Source organism: Aquarana catesbeiana, linkage group LG02 (genome assembly GCF_042186555.1).
Source record: "Aquarana catesbeiana isolate 2022-GZ linkage group LG02, ASM4218655v1, whole genome shotgun sequence".
NCBI lineage: Eukaryota > Metazoa > Chordata > Amphibia > Anura > Ranidae > Aquarana > Aquarana catesbeiana.
This window is the reverse complement of record NC_133325.1, coordinates 682,034,845-682,056,867: the sequence shown is the minus strand read 5'-3', so window position 1 is coordinate 682,056,867 and position 22,023 is coordinate 682,034,845. Positions and strand designations below refer to the sequence as shown.

At 42.2% G+C, this 22,023-nt stretch overlaps 1 protein-coding gene across 1 annotated transcript in view; it reads left to right on the top strand.

The window, feature by feature from the left end:
- PITPNM3 (PITPNM family member 3) overlaps window positions 1-22,023 on the top strand; it is a 1,020,867-nt gene that overhangs the window by 862,002 nt on the left and 136,842 nt on the right. The window contains exon 8 of the mRNA XM_073616741.1: window positions 11,430-11,617. Coding sequence (XP_073472842.1) covers window positions 11,430-11,617 — 188 coding nt within the window. The remainder of the gene's footprint in view (window positions 1-11,429; window positions 11,618-22,023) is intronic.

Sequence of the window (22,023 nt, the reverse complement as noted above, 5' to 3'; positions counted from 1 at the left end):
CCCTCTCTGGCTAAACAATGAATAATAAACCAAAATCTAGTCATAATGTCCGTCCAGCAAAACTGAATGACAAACCCCCATAAGCCGCAACCAGCAAGGAACTAGCTGGCTAAGGCCTCCCCAACACCGTGGCTAAATCAATGTTATTCTGTAGACCAGTGTTAAATATGTCTAATAGATGCACTAGATTATCCGGGAAAAAGGCCAGGCAAAAAGCCTTCTGGCTCGACATGCCGATAAGACAGTCCACCGGAAGAGATCAGAAAGTTGTGGACAGTCCTATTAAGGCGCTTACGAATTCTATTGATGTAATGCAGCTTACCATCTGGGGACCATAAGAGCCTAGGAATCATTTCAGAATAGGCCAAGACAGAATGAGGAAGTAACAGTTTAAATGAGCACAAGTCTCTTTTAATCTCACAAGCAGATCCTAGGCCAAATACCGGATAAGTACATCAATTGGTCTCTAACATTCCTCCAACAGAGGCCTCTCCACGAAAAAACTTTAAATACATTGGAGTTTAAACCTAAATTTGTAGAATAAGTCCTGGTCCCAGCTCTTTGTTTGGCTCAATAAACAAAAGAGTGTCCAACTATCCAAATAATTTGTTTATAAGAACCTGAAAAAAGCACAGAATTAACGAATTAGGGCGAACATAAATCTTTTATCTATCACTATTTCCCCATCCCACCCATCTAATCTCAGCAGGGGGAAAACTCAAAAACATTGGCTGTTGTGGCAGCACCGATCCTGAAGGAGTGGGAAGAAACGTGAAGACCCGAGAGCTTTAACTTCTTTTTTTTTTCTTTTCAAATTTGTTTATTGAATTTTAACAATTAGTATACATAAGTACATATGGTACCAGCAAAAGAAAAAATCACATGTATGGTAATAATATTGAGTTGTAGTTCCAGCATAAACTAAAAGTAGTTTAACTAAAACAATTTTAGCATGGGTCTAACTACTCAAAAGATTGCGTCATACATTGTATAAGAAGGGATAAAACCAACTTAGACCAGGTTAATATAAGATGACCTCAGATAAAAAAAAAGGTCTTAATTATTATCAAGAGTATAGTTTTTAAATAATAATTTATTATAGAATCTAAAATCTTATACTACATATTGGAACTATGTACAACTGGTATAATGATAACCAAGGAAATAAAGTTCTGCAACCAGAACTATATAAAGAGTAAATTGAATGAGGAGAGAGAGAATAGGGGGAAAAAGTAGAAGAGAGAAAGAAGATAAAAGAAAAAGTAATATTAGGTAGGAGAAAAATATGAAAAAAAAAAAAAAAAAGAGAGGTAGTAGGGGTTCCCAGGGTAGTACATGGTAATAAACACATACCATGAATGCAGAAAATGGAAGTGTAAATCTAGATTACCAGGGTCTTAGTAGGGCAGCATCAAAATTGGAAGGCAAAAAGTGAGTCACCCAGGGATTTCATATATTCTCAAAGTTGGATATTTTATCTTGAGTTATAGCCTCTGTTTTGGTATGGATCATTGCTTGATTGACTCTATTTTTACTTTCAGCAATTAAGGACGGGGATTTACAAGCTTTGGCAATTGTTTGTTTTGTGGCTGTAGTGATCTGTAATAGGAGTTTGAATTGGAGGAAGGAGAGAGTGGCCGGTTTTAAGTTTAAAAGTGCTACTGTAGGATCAGGATAGATAGGGATTTCAAGAAATCATAAAAAATACATCTTTGCAGAAATTTTTTGCTACCGGGCAATCCCACCAAGTATGAAGATGTGATCCAAGATCACCACAGCCACAAAAACAAGATGGGGAATAATTTGGAGCATATTTCACAATTCTGACAGGGACCAAATACCACTATGTGAGTACTTTGTAATTTGTCTCTAAGGCAGCTATGTTTTGTGAGTAGGGATGGGCGGAACATGCCCCTGTTCGGTTCGCAGCAGAACATGCGAACAGGCAAAAAATTTGTTCGAACACGCGAACACCGTTAAAATCTATGAGACACGAGCATGAAAAATCAAAAGTGCTAATTTTAAGGGTTAATATGCAAGTTATTGTCATAAAAAGTGTTTGGGGACCTGGGTCCTGCCCCAGGGGACATGTATCAATGCAAAAAAAAGTTTAAAAACGGACGTTTTTTCGGGAGCATGTTTCCAGTGTTTACAACAGTCCGAGAGCAAAATTACATTTCTAAAGGAAAAAAAGTCATTTAAAAGTACTAGAGATAGCGCCGGCAGCTATAATGAATTGTCGGGTCTCTGCAATACTCATAAAAGTCATTGAAAAACACGGCCTGGGGTTCCCCCACAGTGCATTACTAGGCCCTTTGGGTCTGGTATGAATATTAAGGGGAACCCCACGCCAACATTTTTAAAAAATGGCGTGGGGGTCCCCCTAAAAATCCATATCAGACCCTTATCCAAGCACGCAACCTGGCAGGCTGCAGGAAAAGAGGGGGGGATGAGAGAGCACCCCCCCTCCTGAACTGTACCAGGCCACATGTCCTCAACATGGGGAGGATGTCCCCATGTTGAAGGGGACAAGGGCCTCATCCCCACAACCCTTGCCCGGTGGTTGTGGGGGTCTGCGGGCGGGGGGCTTATCGGAATCTGGAAGCCGGGAAACACTGGAAACATGCGCCACTTTACAAGCATACCATAGACACCCCCCCAGGTAAAAAAAAGGAATATTTCTCATTAATTGTTTTACTTTAAGCATTAATAAAATCACTGCTCCCGAAAAAATGTCCTTTTTTAAAACTTTTTTTTGCATTGATACATGTCCCCTGGGACAGGACCCAGGTCCCCAAACACTTTTTATAACAATAGCTTGCATATTAACCTTAAAATTAGCACTTTTGATTTCTCCCATAGACATTTAAAGGGTGTTCCGCGGCTTTCGAATTTGCCACAAACACCCCAAATTGTTTGCTATTCGGTGAACAGCCAATGTTCGAGTCAAACTCATGTTCGACCCGAACAGACAGCCCATCCCTATTTGTGAGGATGACTTAGTTGTGATCCAAATCGTATCCCAATCGGCTGCTTCCAACGAAAACCCAAGATCCATCTCTTAGCCACATATGATGGTGGGTCTGAGTTGGGTTTAGTAATAAGATGAGTGTAAAGAGTTGAAATAAGTCCCTTAGTGTGTGGGTCATGTTTACATATATTTTCAAAGCACGTTCATTTATCTAAATGAATTCTTCCTTGTATATAGGGCATAATTTTTTTTTTTCAATCTGAAGATATTGAAAGAGCTCTGAATTAGGAAGTTTGTGACTTGTGAGAGCTTTAAGACATGAAGAAAAAACGGCTGAAAACTGATATCTTGAAAGTGGGGAAAGGTCAGCATGAATAAAGAAGGAATCAAGGGACGATGGTCTGAATGATGCATACCAAGTTGCATTGTGGACTGGGAAAATAGACAAATTTGTAGAATCATATAAGGCAGTGATTCTCAACTCCTGTCCTCAGGACCCACTAACAGGCCAGATTTTAAGTATTACCTTGGGGAGATGCAGACTAAAATATTGCAATCACTGAGCAGCAAATTATATCACCTGTGATATATTTCAGTTATCCTGCAAACCTGGCCTGTTAGTGGGTCCTGAGGACTGGAGTTGAGAACCACTGATATAAGGTAATAATTTTGCCCTTACCCAACAAATCTGTTTTGGACCTGCTGATAAATAGTTTCAGGAAATTATCCTCTAACAAAACATGAGAAACTAACAGAAAACTGGACGCATTTCTCTTGGGAGCCGTAAATTCACCCAATTTTAGGGCCCAAAAAAAATGTTAGTGTAAAAGCTGATGAAATAACAAAACTTCAAAGGGGGAAAAATAAATGCTATCAAGAATTGAAACGAGATTACCCAGTAGGTCAATGGATATGGGGCATTGATTATCCAAACTGGGATGGGTTCTTTTGAAACCTTTCGACACCCGTGATACCTGAAAAAAGAAGTTAGGCCTGGAAGACCAGAGAATGTTAAGAAAAAGCATAGGATTCTATGAACTGAAGCAGGACTTAATTCAGCCTGAATTAGGAAAGAAACAAAGGATAATGCAACATAAGCATTAACTTCCAAAGGGCTAATCATGCTTGAACAATAGGAACACCATTTGTACCAGGAACTACCCAGGTCTTGATTGAAACCAAATTCTTGAGGGTAGAAGCGATCAATTCCAGATCAAGCCCCAGAGGGAATCTGGGCATGGGAAAACAGTCAGATGCGGCTCTGGAGCCAGCTCTCAGGATCTGCAAAACTGTAATCAGGACAAGGCATTCGCTAAGTAATTCTCAATACCAGATATATACTTTGTACTTAGAAATATGTTAAATCTCATGCAATGTAATACAAGAAAACTGAGTAATTTAACAACCAATTCAGATTTTGAGGACAACTGATTGTCAGGGGGATAAGGTAAGTGATGAATTAAACAAAAGGACCCCGGTTCCTTTTTAGGAACTAAGCCTAATGGAGAAAGTGTAAAATTTGCAAAAGGAGGGGAGGTGAACGGACCTGCTATCGTATCTTCTTTAAGCTCCGTCTCAATCTTATCCTTAACAATATTGGGGTGCAAAGAAATGGAATGCAAATTCCTTACAGGAAGACGATCTTTTCCTTTGTAAGGAGGGACCATAAACCCTTCGCTGAAGCCCTTACGCAACAGATCCGCCATCCTGATATTTGGATAACGATCAAGCCATGGTAGCATTCTTGCCAGAATTACAGGAGTCCTGGCTTTTGATAGCTGGATTGCAAATTTGTGATGTAGCAGAGGCTTTACTAAAGCATTTGATAGCTGGGTGTGATCAGTTGCAGCATGAACATTCGTGCTTGTACCTGCAGTTGGACTGGCCCTCAAAATGATGGAAATCCTCTGCTACAATGTCCAGGTGTTGGAACAAGCCTGAACATTTTTCAGGGAAACGTTTGCCCAAAACTGTGGCGTATATACAAAAGGCCTGAAGCCAGTTTTAAAATGTTCTGGGTATTGCCCTCCTTTTATCCTCCTATGCTCTCTTCTCGTATTTCTTTTATGATTTAACCAGAAATTCTTTGGATGCTGGCAATAAGGACAGTATGTCTACAAAACTGCCCTTCCAAAGTTTTTCTTTAACCAAGGGTGCCAAGTAAAAACCCAGGGGAAATAACTTGCATGGAAGGGCTTTTTTGAAACATGCTTCAGCAATACACATATTAGGAACAGTATTGAAAGCTGGCAACGAATGGTTAACAGCTGTTACAGAAGAATCGACAGGAACATCTGCTTTAGGTACCATATAGCTAATCCCCAAAGAGTTAAACTCTCCTTGCCAAGTTGTACTAACATTCAACATATTCTGAGGTAAAAATTGAGCATTTGCGGAGTGACATTTTTGCTAAATTATTACAAGCACCAGCATACTGTGCTCCGGAAGCTTTATCCAAAGCTATATCTGTATTTTCACCACCAGCAACAGAAAACTGTGCCCCTGAGACCCTATCATGAGATAACCCAAAATTCTGTGTACCTTTAAGACCAGCTAAAATATTTGACAAAGCATTAACCACCAAATTTACAGTCAGGTCCATAAATATTGGGACATCGACACAATTCTAATCTGTTTGGCTCTATACACCACCATAGTGGATTTGAAATGAAATGAAGATGTGCTTTAACTGCAGATTTTCAGCTTTAATTTGAGGGTATTTACATCCAAATCAGGTGAACGGTGTAGGAATTACAACAGTTTGTATATGTGCCTCACACTTTTTAAGGGACCAAAAGTAATGGGACAGATTAACAATCATGCATCAAACTTTCACTTTTTAATACTTGGTTGCAAATCCTTTGCAGTCAATTACAGCCTGAAGTCTGGAATGCATAGACATTACCAGACGCTGGGTTTCATCCCTGGTGATGCTCTGCCAGGCCTCTACTGCAACTGTCTTCAGTTCCTGCTTGTTCTTGGGGCATTTTCCCTTCAGTTTTGTCTTCAGCAAGTGAAATGCATGCTCAATCGGATTCAGGTCAGGTGATTGACTTGGCCATTGCATAACATTCCACTTCTTTCCCTTAAAAAACTCTTTGGTCGCTTTCACCAGTATGCTTCGGGTCACTGTCCATCTGCACTGTGAAGCGCCGTCCAATGAGTTCTGAAGCATTTTGCTGAATATGAGCCGATAATATTGCCCGAAACACTTCAGAATTCATCCTGCTTTTTTTGTCAGCAGTCACATCATCAATAAATACAAGAGAACCAGTTCCATTGGCAGCCATACATGCCCATGCCATGACACTACCACCAACATGCATCACTGATGAGATGGTTTGCTTTGGATCATGAGCAGTTCCTTTCCTTCTCCATACTCTTCTCCTCCCATCACTCTGGTACAAGTTGACCTTGGTCTCATCTGTCCATAGGATTTTGTTCCAGAACTGTGAAGGCTTTTCTAGATGTTGTTTGGCATCTCTAATCTGGCCTTCCTGTTTTTGAGGCTCACCAATGGTTTACATCTTGTGGCGAACCCTTTGTATTCACTCTGGTGAAGTCTTATCTTGATTGTTGACTTTGACACACATACACCTACCTCCTGGAGAGTGTTCTTGATCTGGCCAACTGTTGTGAAGGGTGTTTTCTTCACTAGGGAAAGAATTCTTTGGTCATCCACAATAGTTGTTTTCCGTGGTCTTCCGGGTTTTTTGGTGTTGCTGAGCTCACCGGTGCGTTCTTTCTTTTTAAGGATGTTCCAAACTGTTGATTTGGCAACACCTAATGTTTTTGCTATCTCTCTGATGGGTATGTTTTGTTTTTTTAGCCTAATGGTGGCTTGCTTCACTGATAGTGACAGCTCTTTGGATCTCATATTGAGAGTTGACAGCAACAGATTCCAAATGCAAATAGCACACTTGAAATGAACTCTAGACCTTTTATCTGCTCCTTATAAATGGGATAATGAGGGAATAACACACACCTAGTCATGGAACAGCTGAGCAACCAATTGTCCCATTACTTTTGGTCCCTTATAAAGTGGGAGGCACAAATACAAACTGTTGTAATTCCTACACCGTTCACCTGATTTGGATGTAAATACCCTCAAATTAAAGCTGAAAGTCTGCAGTTAAAGCACATCTTGTTCGTTTCATTTCAAATCCATTGTGGTGGTGTATAGAGCCAAAAAGATTAGAATTGTGCCGATGTCCCAATATTTATGGACCTGACTGTAACTGTGGCATAGTAAACACAGTTTACTATGCCTCAGTTTTTGAATGCACAGGAAGCTCTGTACAGAGATAATCCTGTCCATTCTTTCTGTGAAGCTGAGGCTGCAGAGATGAAAATTGAGGGCTGTGTCCACAATCTCCTTTCTTTGTCTCAAAGGCGAGATGTCAGGCATCTGTTTAGAGCCCTGATATCTCACCAAAGCCCCCCAATGGGGCTCCTAAAAAAATTGTAAAAAATAATATTGTAAAAATAAATAAATAAAATGGTTAAAAATAATAAAAAACAACTGACACCAGTGACAGAACTACCAGGGTCGCAAAGGTTTAACTTACAACCGGGCCCTGGCGTTCTGCCACTGGGCTCAGAGGTAAGGGCCCTGGGCTCAGAGGGAAGCGTCCCCAGCCAGAGGTGAGTTCTTGCACTGGGGCCCTGAAGGTTCTAGTTATGCCTCTGGATGTGTATATGCTGTCTTTTTGGCTCACAGGAGGTGACAATGAAACTGCATTTCTGGCAAGATCAACATGTATTTTCTGTATTTGCTGAAAGTGTTTTGTTCTTGGGTTTAGTTATACTTTAAGCCTTCTAGATTTATACAATATTTCTTGCACTCTTTTAAGTCTTTCTTTCTAATATCCCTTGACTGCCTTACTTGGATAGGTCCCTGCTGAACCGGCTGAATTTCAATCCATGTATAGGCAGTCTGATTGTACCCAAGTCAGTCCATCGATCAACTTGGGGTACAACCAGCCTGTCGAATTTTTCTACATATGATTACTGTCAGCAATTATCGCCACTAGCAGTGCCCATTGTGTTCTGCCAGCTGGGAAGGCTCCTCATGCCCCCCTGAGTACAATAGCACCACAGGAGGCATTCTTCCATCAACACTGAATGTGTTGTTGGGAAAATCGAGCGATTTTCTTTGCTTCCATCCAGTTCGAATCTAGGCAGGTTCAGCAGGGATCGGCTGACATTCGAACCATGTATGGGCAGGCTGATTGTACCCAAGTGGATCGATCAATCAACTTGTTTCAACCAGCCTGTGGGATCTTACATGCGATTATTGCTAGCGGCTACAATATTACTGTGTTCTCCTGGCGGGGACAGCTTTTGCACTGAATTGCAGGAATGCGTGAAGACGCACACATGCGACTGCACACATTCTTGATCTCACAGTGTAAAATCAATATAAAATACAATTTATTGTCCAATGGAATGTATTTAAACACAACGCAATTTGAGATTGGTATGAATTAGAACATTTTTTTCTGCATGTTGTGGAGTTTGCTGCTTGCTTGGATATTCTATGTTACATTGGTCACTTTATAAGATGGTGTTTGTGCACAGGGACTAACAAGGATTGTTACATTTGACTACCCTTTTGCACATTATCTTGTAGTTGTACAGTATTTAGTATTGTTTATTATTTTTCTTAGCGCTGTATACCAATTTTTAAAGTATACCAAAAAGTGAGAGCCAGGGTGAAGGCAGATAGCACAGCTGAGTTGTAAGATGATGAAGCCAAGCTCAGGGCAGATAGCATTGATAAATGGTTAAAAGCCAAATTGAAGATACACAATGTCACTGTGCAGTCAGTGATAAGCCAGTGCCACCAATATAGGACAGTTTGGCAATCAAATCAAGCCAGCAGTCAGAGAGAATCAGTTTAAGCAATGAGCCAGTTGAAACCTGAAAGTCATCAACAGCAGCTTGATAGCAGAATAGAGGTATAGACTTTTCTAAAGCCGGGTACACACTTATGCCGCGTACACACGGTCGGAATTTCCAACAACAAATGGTCAATGGGAGCTTGTTGTCGGATATTCCGACCATGTGTAGGCTCCATCGGACATTTTCTGTCGGAATTTCCGACAAACAAAATTTGAGATCTGGATCTCAAATTTTCCGACAACAAAATCTGTTGTCGTAAATTTCGATTGTGTGTACACAATTCATACGCACAAAATTCCACGCATGCTCGGAATCAAGCAGAAGAGCCACACTGGCTATTGAACGTCATTGTTCTTGGCTCGTCGTATGTGTTGTACGTCACCGCGTTCTTGGCGATCGGAATTTCGGACAACATTTGACCGTGTGTATGCAAGACAACTTTGAGCCAACATCCGTAGGAAAAAAAACATGGATTTTGTTGTCAGAATGTGTGATGGTGTGTACGTGGCATAACAGTTTTTTTTTCATGCAACCCAGCGGGTTGTATGAAAAAAAAACTGACAGCTTGGGTCAGAGCCGCTGTACTAACCATGAGAGGTTAGTTCAGCAATCTACCCCGCTGAGCTGTTGTGCTCTGACAGGGGGAAGCCCCTCCACCAGAACATTACAATCATCGCTCTCTGCCATTGGCTGAGAGCAATGATCGGGAGCCAGCCAGCTGCTGGTTTTCCAGCATGCATGTCTGACAGAAAACCAACATACACAGGGCAAAATGTCTGTCGTTTTATTTTGAACCAGCCGTTGTCTCCCAACATTCAGCCCATGTGTACTGGGCTTAAGCCTGGACAACATTCCTGCAACACTGATACACACCGAGTAAAATTAGAGTGGAAACCAAATAACCTATCAGTATGTTTAAATTATGCAGGAGGCAACACGGTCTGCAAGTTCCGGCACCTCCAGCACTGTATATAATGGCAAAGGGTGCTGGGGTGTGCTGGAAAGTCTATTGTTGCTGGCTGCAGGAGGATCAACTGTTGTTTGAGGTTATATATTTTTACAAGATGGTTTATTTTTGCTGGTGGGGGATCTATTGTTGCTGGAGGTGGGTGTTATGTTGCTGGGGGATTAATTGTTACTGGGAGGAATCTACTGTTGGGGAAGGGGTTTATTGTTGCTGGCTGCTGGTGTGTCTATTGATGCTGGCTGCGGAGTGATCTGTTGTTGCTGCCAGGGATCTGTTGTTGCTGAGTGGGTATTTTGTTGCAGGTGGTCCATTATTGTGGGGGGGTCTATTGTTGCTAGCTGCGAGGAATCTATTTTTCTAATTTTTTTGCCATCGTTTCAAATTCCATGACCATAAAATGATATTTAGTTCTGTATTTTCGAAAAGGGTGGTACTGGGAGGTGGGTAGGGGGTGGAACCGAAGCTCGGAGGTGGTGGAGACAGGGGGTGAGTTGGAAAGGGGTGGTTCCAGCACCTATTCTCTGAGGAAAAAAAGAAAAAAGAAAAAAGCCCTGGGTAGGGGTAATTATAGGAAGCACTGAGCGCAGTTGGTGAACCAACGATGGACACTCCCAGATGTGTTGGTTTCTATAGAGACTCTGGGGCCAATTTATCTTCATTAAAGTGGCATTAGGCAGGGCAAATAATTGGAGGGGTGAGTATTTACTTCCTTCATTGCAGGGACATCTTATCTTAGCTGTATTATTTAAGCAACAGAATTGCTTTAAAACATTTGTGGGTTATTGCTTCTTCCAAGATACAAAATCTCCCAAAACTAGAAGACACGTGTGATTAAATGGCACCACGCTGTTATGCTTAACACTGTTTTCCTATGTAGCACATTCTCAGCTTGGTATCACCAGGCTAACGAGAAGAAAATATTTATCAAGGTGATGCCTGATTTCACAGGATGCTTTCATATCTGCATTTGTGTATTACCGATAATTTAATTGCTAGATTAAAAACATTGTTTTTAAATTTCACTGTATAATAAGTCTGGGAAAGCTCATGTACAAATATATCTAAACAATCACTGTAAACCTATTCATCCATTTTACAGTCTGTTAGAAAAAATCATATATTGAGGCAGGAATGAGCTAATACTGAGGCAGGAATGAGCTAATATACAGTATGTATATTATGAAATAAATATATTTTTAAAATTTCCACTAAAAGTCATTACCTAGGGTGCTGTGTGCAATGTGTCCAGGTCATCCCCTAATCAGGAGGAGGCTTTGAAAAACAAAGTCTCAAAAACAGAAGAAATCAGTAGATCCCTGTCATTGCCATTCACAGAGGGGCATAATGCCCATGCAAATGTAGTCTTAAACAATTGTTACCTAAATTGGTGTCCCCAATGGAAATGTTCATCTCATTCTTGGTTACCATTAACCTTCATATTCGCATAATGACCATTTTGCTTTACAGACAGCAGTATACAGCAAAATGGTAAATCATTTAATAGATGTTTTTACTTGAGGTTAGAAAATGTAACCTTTAACTGTACTCTTCTTATCAAAGTTTTTTTTTTCTATTCCTGTTAACCAGGATAATCCTTTTCTCTCTGATGAAAGCAATCCTAACCTGCGAGGAACTAAACGGCTCAGCAAAAGCAATATTGACATCTCAGGAGTTTTGGACAATGGGGAGCCAAGGCCTCCTTTACTACGGAAACAGAGTGATTCATCTACCTACGACTGTGACATGATAACCCAACACCATGCTTTCCTGTCTAGGTAAAGTAACATGACACAACTGTATAATGCTGCACTATAAGAGAGAGGATGAGAGAGGGAAATACATTAATATACAATAAATTGGTATAGTCAGCACCCAGTCAATAAATTCTTATTAAATATTCAGATATGCTGTTTATTTAATATATCTAAAATGACTTGCCTTAATAAATGTATACATTTCTTTTGGGTTTTAAAGCTTTAGGGATTTGAAGCCCCCATTGCATGTAGGGCAGAATTGCTGATTAGCCAATAGGGAAAATGAAATTGAGGACATGTTCCCCAGATTTTGAAAAAAAAAAAAAAAACAGATTTCTTTGAAATCCCGTCATTTGGAAAAATGCTTTGGAGTCAATGATGAATGTGAGATTAGGGTTGTTTTATTGGTTTCGTAGGATTCTATGTGCTTTAAATGGTTCTGGGTCTCTACAGAAACTCCATTTAGCCATACTGGATTTGTTCTTTTGCCAAAGACACCTCCTTATTACCATCATTCTGATATTTTTTTTTTTTTCATGGAAAAGGAAATAAAAGCAGACAATGCAAAATCCTAAAACAAAAAAAAAGAAGTTAAATTACTCACCAGCAAAAAAATAATACTAACTATTTTGTGAGGTCAGGCACTGATGTGGAGAAGTCCTGGCTCGCAGTCTCCGCTCTAATTCATCTCAAATGTGTTCTATCGGGTTGAGGTCAGAACTCTGTGCAGGCCAGTCAAGTTCCTCCACCTCAAACTCGCTACTCCATTTCTTTATGGACCTTGCTTTGTGCACTGGTCCAAATCATTTGGTGGAGAGGGGATTATGGTGTGGGGTTGTTTTTCAGGGGTTGGGCTTGGCCCTTTACTTCCAGTGAAGGTAACTCTTCAGGTGTCAGCATCCCAAGACTAGGGATGAGCTTGATGTTTGGGTCAAATTTAAGTTTGACTCGAACATCGGGTGTTCGCCGAAGAGTGAACAATATGGGGCGTTCGCGGCAAATTTGAGCGCCGCAGAACGCCCCATAATGCACTGTGAGATCGCAGTGCATTGCTGTATGATGATTGGCCAAATCATGCACCTGACCTGCATGCTTTGGCCAATCACAGCGCTCTCTGCTAAGAGAGCCATAATTGGCCAAAGGCAGGGTGCCAATCATGGCTCGGGGGTCTTAGTCCACACCCCACACTATATAAGGCTGCTTACACGGTGGCCATGTGTAGTGTGGTTGGTGTGGACAGAGAGATAGCTTGATTTAGAGCAGGCAGGTTATTCAGTTGGTGTATTTTATATATATATATATATATATATATATATATATATATATATATATATATATATACAGTATCTCACAAAAGTGAGTACACCCCTCACATTTTTGTAAATATTTTTTAATAACTTTTCATGTGACAACACTAAAGAAATTACACTTTCCTACAATGTAAAGTAGTGAGTGTACAGCTTGTATAACAGTGTGAATTTGCTGTCCCCTCCAAATAACCTAACACACAGCCATCAATGTCTAAACCGCTGGCAACAAAAGTGAGTACATCCCTAAGTCAAAATGTCCAAATTGGGCCCAAAGTGTCAATATTTTGTGTGGCCACCATTATTTTCCAGCACTGCCTTAACCCTCTTGGGCATGGAGTTGACCAGAGCTGGTGGATGTTAGAGACCTTGCGCTCCTCTACCTTCCATTTGAGGATGCCCCACAGATGCTCAATAGGGTTTAGGTCTGGAGACATGCTTGGCCAGTCCATCACCTTTACCCTCAGCTTCTTTAGCAAGGCAGCGGTCATCTTGTAGGTGTGTTTGGGGTCGTTATCATATTGGAATACTGCCCTGAAACCCAGTCTTCAAAGGGAGGGGATCATGCGCTGTTTCAGTATGTCACAGTACATGCTGGCATTAATGGTTCCCTCAATGAACTGTAGCTCCCCAGTGCCGACAGCACTCACGCAGCCCCCGACCATGACACTCCCACCACCATGCTTGACTGTAGGCAAGACACATTTGTCTTTGTACTCCTCATCTGGTTGCCAACACACACGCTTGACACCATCTGAACCAAATATGTTTATCTTGGTCTCATCAGACCACAGGACATGGTTCCAGTAATCCATGTCCTTAGTCTGCTTGTCTTCAGCAAACTGTTTACGGGCTTTCTTGTGCATCATCTTTAGAAGAGGCTTCCTTCTGGGACGACAGCCATGCAGACCAATTTGATGCAGTGTGTGGCATATGGTCTGAGCACTGACAGGCTGACCCCCCACCCCTTCAACCTCTGCAGCAATGCTGGCAGTATTCATACGTATATTTCCCAAAGACAACCTCTGGATATGATGCTGAGCACGTGCACTCAAATTCTTTGGTCGACCATGGCGAGGCCTGTTCTGAGTGGAACCTGTTATGTTAAACTGCTGTATGGTCTTGGCCACCGTGCTGCAGCTCAGTTTCAGGGTCTTGGCAATTTTCTTATAGCCTAGGCCATCTTTATGTAGAGCAACAATTCTTTTTTTCTTTAATTGTATTTTTATTAAAGATTTTTTCAATGAAAACATTACAGAATATTTGAGTACATAAGTGAAACGAAAGTTCAAAACATAAGGAAAAACAATGTCCACAAAGGTAGGACACAAAAGTGTACTACACATCTCAATACAAGAGTATGCATCAACTTATTAGCCTAACAAGAATAGAGGTTATACTTATAGAGCAAAGCTGAATTAGAGTATATAAGTATAGTCAGAAACTCCAGAGGAAGTTAAACTGCTGTATACCTGGGACAAGTGGTAAGAAAATGGGTCTCTGAAGGTAGAGTCAGAGAGTGGGACCTGTAAATTTCAGGACTGAATGGACTGAATTCATGTCCCAAATTCCAAACTGTCCCAAGGCTCCCAAATTTTGTCAAATTGGGGTATGATGTCCTGCACAATGGCTGTCATATATTCCATTCTGCAAATCTCTGCAATAAGCTGAAGAAATCTAGACCATGGTAGGGGGGAATTGGATAACCATCATAAAGGAATCAGTCTCTTAGCAGCAAGGAGGATATAAGAGATTAGCCTATTACTTTTTTTAGTAATACCAGAGAAAGGAAGGCCCAGTAAGTAATGTAGTGGGTCAAGCGGTAGAGACACTCCCACCACTTTCTGTATTAACAACATCACTTCCTGCCAGAAGGGCTGTATCAGGTCTCATTGCCAAAAGATATGAAATATAGATCCCACAGACTTTCCGCATCGCCAGCAATTAGCTGAGCTTGAAGGACCATATTTATGTATGACCTCTGGTGTCCTGTACCAGTGCATAATAATCTTAATGGATGTCTTTCTCTGTATAGCACATTTAGAGGACTTGAAAACAGAGGACCATATCCTATCCCACATCTGAGAACTGATGGGCCGGCCTATCAGGTGGGCCCACCTTCTCATATACAAATGTGTGTCCTCAGTGAGGGGGGTTGACTCCTGAAGAATGTGGTAAATGGATGAGACTAGATGTAACTGGCCAGGGCCCTGTGCACAAATATGTTCAAAGAGGATGGGTTTCTCAAGAGACATGTTCTAAGCCCTAGAGTGGAAGAAGTGCCTAATTTGCAAATAGAAATGAAACTGGTGCAAAGGTATGTCAAACTTTTCACGGAGGTAATCAAAAGAATGGAGCCTACGGGAGATTGGGTGGACCAGATTTTGGAGCTAAAATAGGGAGTTGTTTATCCAAGGGAGAATACGTCCCAAGGACAAACTGTCAGGAATAGATGGGTTAAATAACACATTTGTAAGAGGAGAGCACGGGGAAGAAAGAGAAAAATTCTTTAGACATTTACGCCATATGGTTATTGTGAAATTCATTGGAGCTGCACATTGGCATCTGAAAATGGGGTCTATATTGGGCATATGAGACCAGATTAGGAAGCATGGATGAGCCGGGTACAACACCCCTTTCTCAATGTCAGCCCAGTGACTAAAAGCCTGTAGGTTGGACCAGGAGGCAATGGCCCTTAAATGTGAGGCATGATGGTATTTAGCAATATCTGGCGCTCCTAGGCCCCCCGAGATCTCACAGCAAGGACCACTGAACCTGAAATGCGATGTGCCTTACCATTCCAAATACATTTTTGAAAATTTCTCTTAATAGCCTTAAGTTGGGAAAGGGGGATAGCAACCAATAAGGTTTCAAAATAGTATAAGAGTCTAGGTAAGATGGACATTTTCAGTATATTGATCCTGCCAAGGAGGGAGAGAGGGTACCCAGTCCAACTTATTGACATCTTCAATCAAGGGAGGGTAGTTTACCGAGTAAATGGAAGAGTAGGTGGGAGTGATATGAATTCCCAGGTATTTTAGAGAGGTGGAGCACCATCTATAGGGATAAGGATCCTTTGAGTTGAGATAGAAGATGCGGTGGTATGTGTATTGGAAGGGCTTCAGTTTTTGTAGTGTTAACCTTATAACCAGATAAAGCACCAAATGAGGACAGAAGTTTGTGTAATGAAGGTAGGGACAGTAACGGATTCGTAATAGTTAGCAAGATGTCATCTGCAAACAATATTAGCTTGTACTCCCTTTGTCGCATCACTACCCCACGAATATCAGGATAGATACGAATAGACTCAACAAGTGGTTCCAGACACAGAATAAAGAGCAGAGGGGATAAGGGGCACCCCTGCCGAGTGCCATTAGTCATGGGAAGGCTAGGCGACAAAAAGGATGACATCTGAACTTGAGTCATGACTTGTGAATATAGGGCCTCTAAAGCTTTGAAAAAAGGACCTTTTAATCCGTATTCACATAGGGTGGAAAACATATAGGGCCAACTTTTGAGCATCCAGGCTCAGAACAAGAGCCTGACAGGGAGATCTGTTCAATAAAATGATCACATTTATAGTGCGACGAGTGTTGTCCCCAGCGTGCCTATTTGAAACGAAACCCACTTGGTCCCTGTTAATTAATTTAGGAATAAATTTGGAGAGTCTAGAAGCCAGAATTTTTGTGAATATTTTGTAATCTGAGTTTAGGAGGGCTATAGGCCTATAGTTATCTGGGACGGAAGGATCTTTACCCGATTTATGGATAACTGAGATATATGAATGTGAAAACTGGGGATGTGGAGGTTGTCCTTTAAGTAGGGTACCATATAAAGTTAGCATGTGGGGGGATAAAATTTCCAAAAAAGTCTTATAATAAAAATAAGGCAGTCCATGTGGGCCTGGTGATTTATGAAGTGGGAGATCTTTAATTATATTTTGAAGTTCCTCTGCAGTTATAGCTGAATTTAAATCAGTCAAATCGAAAGAGGACAATTTTGGGAGTTTAAGAGCAGAGAAAAACTTGTCAAATTTCCCTTGGGTGAAGTTAAAATGGTTATCAGGAGTATGGCAATTGTATAACTGGCGATAGTAATTGCCAAAAATCCTGGTCATCTCCATGGGACAATGCGTTCTAGACCCATCCGCCCGAAGAAGATAGTCAGGAAAAGAGTTGAAGTTTGTTAACCAGCATCCTGTGTGGCTTATCAGAAAATTCATAGAATGTTTTTGTTTTTGAGTGTGGATTTGGCTGCTTTACCAAGGTGTAAGGACTTTATCTGTTCCCTGAGGGAGGTCACCCTACGCAGTTTCGGCACCGTGGGTGCACGCAGCAGCCAGCGCTCAGCTTTCTGCAGGGCATCCATCAAGGACTGTAGAAGTCTATTTCTATCTTTTTTTATGCGGGAGCCCTCCGCGATACAAGCACCACGGAAGACCACCTTGTGCGCTTCCCACAGTGTGGAAAAATCTGAAACTGGCCCCAGATTAAATTGAAAAAAACTCCTTTAGGTCTATAGCCAATTTTGTGCGTGAGATCTCGGATTGTAAAATTTGGTCATTAAGGCACCAGTGACATGTCCTGGTGGGGGTCTGGGATAGCATAACATCCAGTACAATAGTGGCATGGTCAGACCATGTAATGGGAAGTATGTCAGACTCTACAATGCAATTTTTGAGTGGGGCAGAAATAAGAAAATAATCTAGGCGAGAGTACATTTTGTGGGCCATGGAGAAGAAAGTATACTGTTTAGCCATGGGGTGTTTAATTCTCCAGGAGTCAAAAAGTTGGTGTGACCTAATGCACTTGCGAAATGAGTTAGCCTGGGAAATGACCCTCCATGAGGGAACGTCTCTAGTTAAGGCTTGTCTATCTCTAGAGGGGGACATGATCAGGTTGAAACCTCCCCCTACAATCATAAACGGTTGAGAGCAATATTGAGGAGAGTCAAAAACCTTATTGAGAGAATCAACCTGTCCAGCATTAGGAGCATATAAATTAACTAGGGTAACAGAAGAGACCATTTAGCCACACTCCAGGATAAGATACCTCCCATGGGGGTCCGCATGTACTTTTTGAACCCTAATAGGGCATGATTTTTTAATTAAAATTGCCACCCCAGCTTTTCCTGTGGAATCTGAAGCTAAAAAGGAGGTGGGGAAAAATCTGGAAGCAAACTTTAACGTACCTCCCGCCCAAAAGTGAGTCTCCTGGAGCATGACCACATCCGCCCCTGAGGATCTGAACTCCCTCAGAGCCATCCAACACTACCGAATGGAGCCCAGACCCTTTACATTATATGACATGGTTCTCAACAGCATGAGTACACATCGTCAATAGTAGCTAACATTGGTGTGTAGATCCTGTGAATAAACAAAACACAAAAAGCATGATAACTATTAAATGAGCCGTAAGGAGCATAATAAAAGAAACTAGCCCAATGATATCTGTGAAAGAACGTATATATCTCTCGAACAAAAACCCTTAACAGTAGTAATAGAACAAAGCCTTGCGACCTCAATCTACAAAGCTGGCACATAGGCGTGGACATGTTGAAAAAAAAAGAAAATAAAAATATAAATGAGAACAGAAATAGAATCAAAAAAATATTTAGATAAAAAAAAAGAAAAACAAAGTTTGGAGACCTGAGATCCATTGGCATCTCAGGAGGTCTCGCATCATGGCAGAGACCATGTAGGGGCACATGGGGGTCTCCAGCAAGGAGGGTCCAGGAGAAAGGGAGAGGGGACCGCCCGCTCCCCTTAAGAGCTTGACAGTCACGGTAACAATCTGGCAAAGTTAACTCTTCAAAAACCAGTCATTAACAAGCAACTGAACAATAACAGTAACTTTACCTATAGTCCCCAATGGGCATGGAAAAGACGAGCTCCTGAAGCAAATTGTCAGGAAAGCTCAAAATACCTGAAGTCCAGCACTTAGCTTTGTGGATCCTGTAAATTTCAGGAGTAAAAAAGACATAAATGAGCCAAAAGATCCGGCCAGGAGGATCAAGGAGGTTGTTTGGAGAAATGTGAGCGTTGAGGAGTGGAGGCTTGCTTCCTTGGTTGGCCCCTTACAGGGGTCCAAACGCGGCTGGGAGTAGTAGGAAATGGACGGGTCTGTCCAGGAGGAGGCAACAAATCTTCAGGCAATGGGGGGAGATTTAAACTTTTCACAAAGGCATCACCTTCCTGAAGATCCTGTAGACTTTGCTGAACCCCATTTCTGGACACGATGAGACAAAAGGGGAATCCCCAGTAGTACTGGACCCGGTGGTGCTGCAGATGTGCTGTTATTGGTCACAGGTTTCTCCATTTCGTCAGTGTGATGGGGGAGAGATCACTGAATATTTACAGCTTAGCCCCCTGGTACGCGAACTGGAATTTGTTGTGTGTGGCCAATGTCAGGGCTTTCTTGCTATAATGAAAGTACATCTCTGGGCCTAGCTCCAGCCGGGGGTTTAGGACCCAGAGAACGATGAGCCCTGTCTAGGCGCCAATCCACATCCACCACCGAGAGAGCCGAAGTGTTAAAGAGCCCCAGAAGATAGGGCCGAGTCACCCACCTTTTCAGGGATACCACGGAATCGTAGATTTTGCCTTCTTTCCCTGTTCTCTAAGTCCTCCTGCTGTAACTGTAGCTGGGAGAGTGAGTGTTTAAGGCTGGAGTTCTTATCCTCTATGGCCTGCACATAATTCACCATTTCGTCAAATTTATGTTCCAGCGTGTTCGTACGTTTCCCAATTTGGGTGATTTCCCCCCTCAATTCTGCAGATATTTTGCTTACAGCAGCCGAGATAGATTGGGTAATTTTCTGGAGCAGAAGCTGCAATTTAGAGTCCAATTTGGCATCCATGACATCTGGGGTTAAAATTGCTTGTGTAGAAGAGGGTAGGAGGCCTGGGGCCGGTGTTGCAGTCTGTATTGCAGAAGGAGGGAGATTCCCTGCGTCCTCCATCCCCAGCAAGGGATCCATCGCTGCGAACGGATCGGCGGGGGAACTCGAGGCCGAGGACTGCGGCCTAGTGACATAACGATCCATGTCGGATCCCTGACGCGGCCCAAATAGAGGAGAATAACAGTGACGCTGCTGGCCAATCTTTCCCATGGGGTGCCCAAGGAGAAGAGCATACTATCAGGCTTACCCCAGTTGCTTTCAGATGCTAATTGTGCTCCACGGAGGTCATGGAGAGCGGACGGGGCCCGGAGCTCTCTCAGAAGACGTCCGCCATGATCGAGAGCCGCCCATGCGCCAACAATTCTTTTTTCAGATCCTCAGAGAGTTCTTTGCCATGAGGTGCCATGTTGAACTTCCAGTGACCAGTATGAGAGAGCGAGAGCGATAACACCAAATTTAACACACTTGCTCCCCATTCACACCTGAGACCTTGTAACACTAACGAGTCACATGACACCGGGGAGGGAAAATAGATAATTGGGCCCAATTCGGACATTTTCACTTAGGGGTGTGCTCACTTTTGTTGCCAGAGGTTTAGACATTAATGACTGTGTGTTGAGTTATTTTGAGGGGACAGCAAATTTACACTGTTATACAAGCTGTACACTTAATACTTTACATTGAAGCAAAGTGTCATTTCTTCAGTGTTGTCACATGAAAAGATATAATAAAATATTTACAAAAATGTGAAGGGTGTACTCCCTTTTGTGAGATATTGTATATTGTGGCAGAGCGTTGCCCTGCCAGGGTCTAGAAGGAGGTTGTGACCCAGAATTCTCAACCAGACGGGTTGAGGGGCTCCAGGAAGCTTGTAACATGAAGAGGAAACTGGCCTTTCAGTTTCCTTAGTGTTTTGCAAAGCTCACTTTGGGACCTGGAGCTCGGGGATTTCTGAGAGATCCGGGTGGGATGAAATCCCTAGTCCTGGGTCCTGATTTTGAGAACAGCCAGCATACTGATTGGTCAGGTGTGTGCTGGGCTTTTAGTAGTAACCTGACCATGGTTCTGAACTCCACCCCGGCAGATAGGAAGTCTGAGTACCAGGAGTCAGGAGGGCTCCACGGGGGAGCCAGTGCAGCAAGAGGCAGCTAGCTGTGTGCACCAAGTTGGTCTGTGAAACAGTCTGTACGAGACAGACAAGGGCCTGGAGTGTAAGGCCAGAGCAGCAGTGCTGCAACTAGGCTGAATGTCATTTTGTTGATGGAAAAAGGAATGCTGAAAACCCCTGCGAGGGAAACCTATGTTTGTTTGCTGAACTTGCTTTTAATAAAAATGGGCAAACAAAGCCCTTAAAAAGAAGAACCAGTGGCGGTGTCCTTAAAGCTCTACATTTGACACTAGTCCTTTACTATATATATATATATATACACACAGTGGGGCAAAAAAGTATTTAGTCAGCCACCAATTGTGCAAGTTCTCCCACTTAAAAAGATGAGAGAGGCCTGTAATTGTCATCATAGGTATACCTTAACTATGAGAGACAAATGTGGAACAAATCCAGACAGACAATCACATTGTCTGATTTTTGAAAGAATTTATTTGCAAATTATGGTGGAAAATAAGTATTTGGTCACCTACAAGTATTTGGTCACCTACAAACAAGCAAGATTTCTGGCTCTCACAGACCTGTATCTTCTTCTTTAAGAGGCTCCTCTGTCCTCCACTCATTACCTGTATTAATGGCACCTGTTTGAACTTGTTATCAGTATAAAAGACACCTGTCCACAACCTCAAACAGTCACACTCCAAACTCCACTATGGTGAAGTTCAAAGAGCTGTCGAAGGACACCAGAAACAAAATTGTAGACCTGTACCAGGCTGGGAAGACTGAATCTGCAATAGGCAAGCAGCTTGGTGTGAAGAAATCAACTGTGGGAGCAATAATTAGAAAATGGAAGACATACAAGACCACTGATAATCTCCCTCGATCTGGGACTCCACGCAAGATCTCACCCCGAGGGGTCAAAATGATCACAAGAACGGTGAGCAAAAATGCCAGAACCACAAGGGGGGACCTAGTGAATGACCTGCAGAGAGCTGGGACCAACGTAACAAAGGCTACCATCAGTAACACACTACGCCACCAGGGACTCAGATCCTGCAGTGCCAGACGTGTCCCCCTGCTTAAGGCAGGACATGTCCGGGCCCATCTGAGGTTTG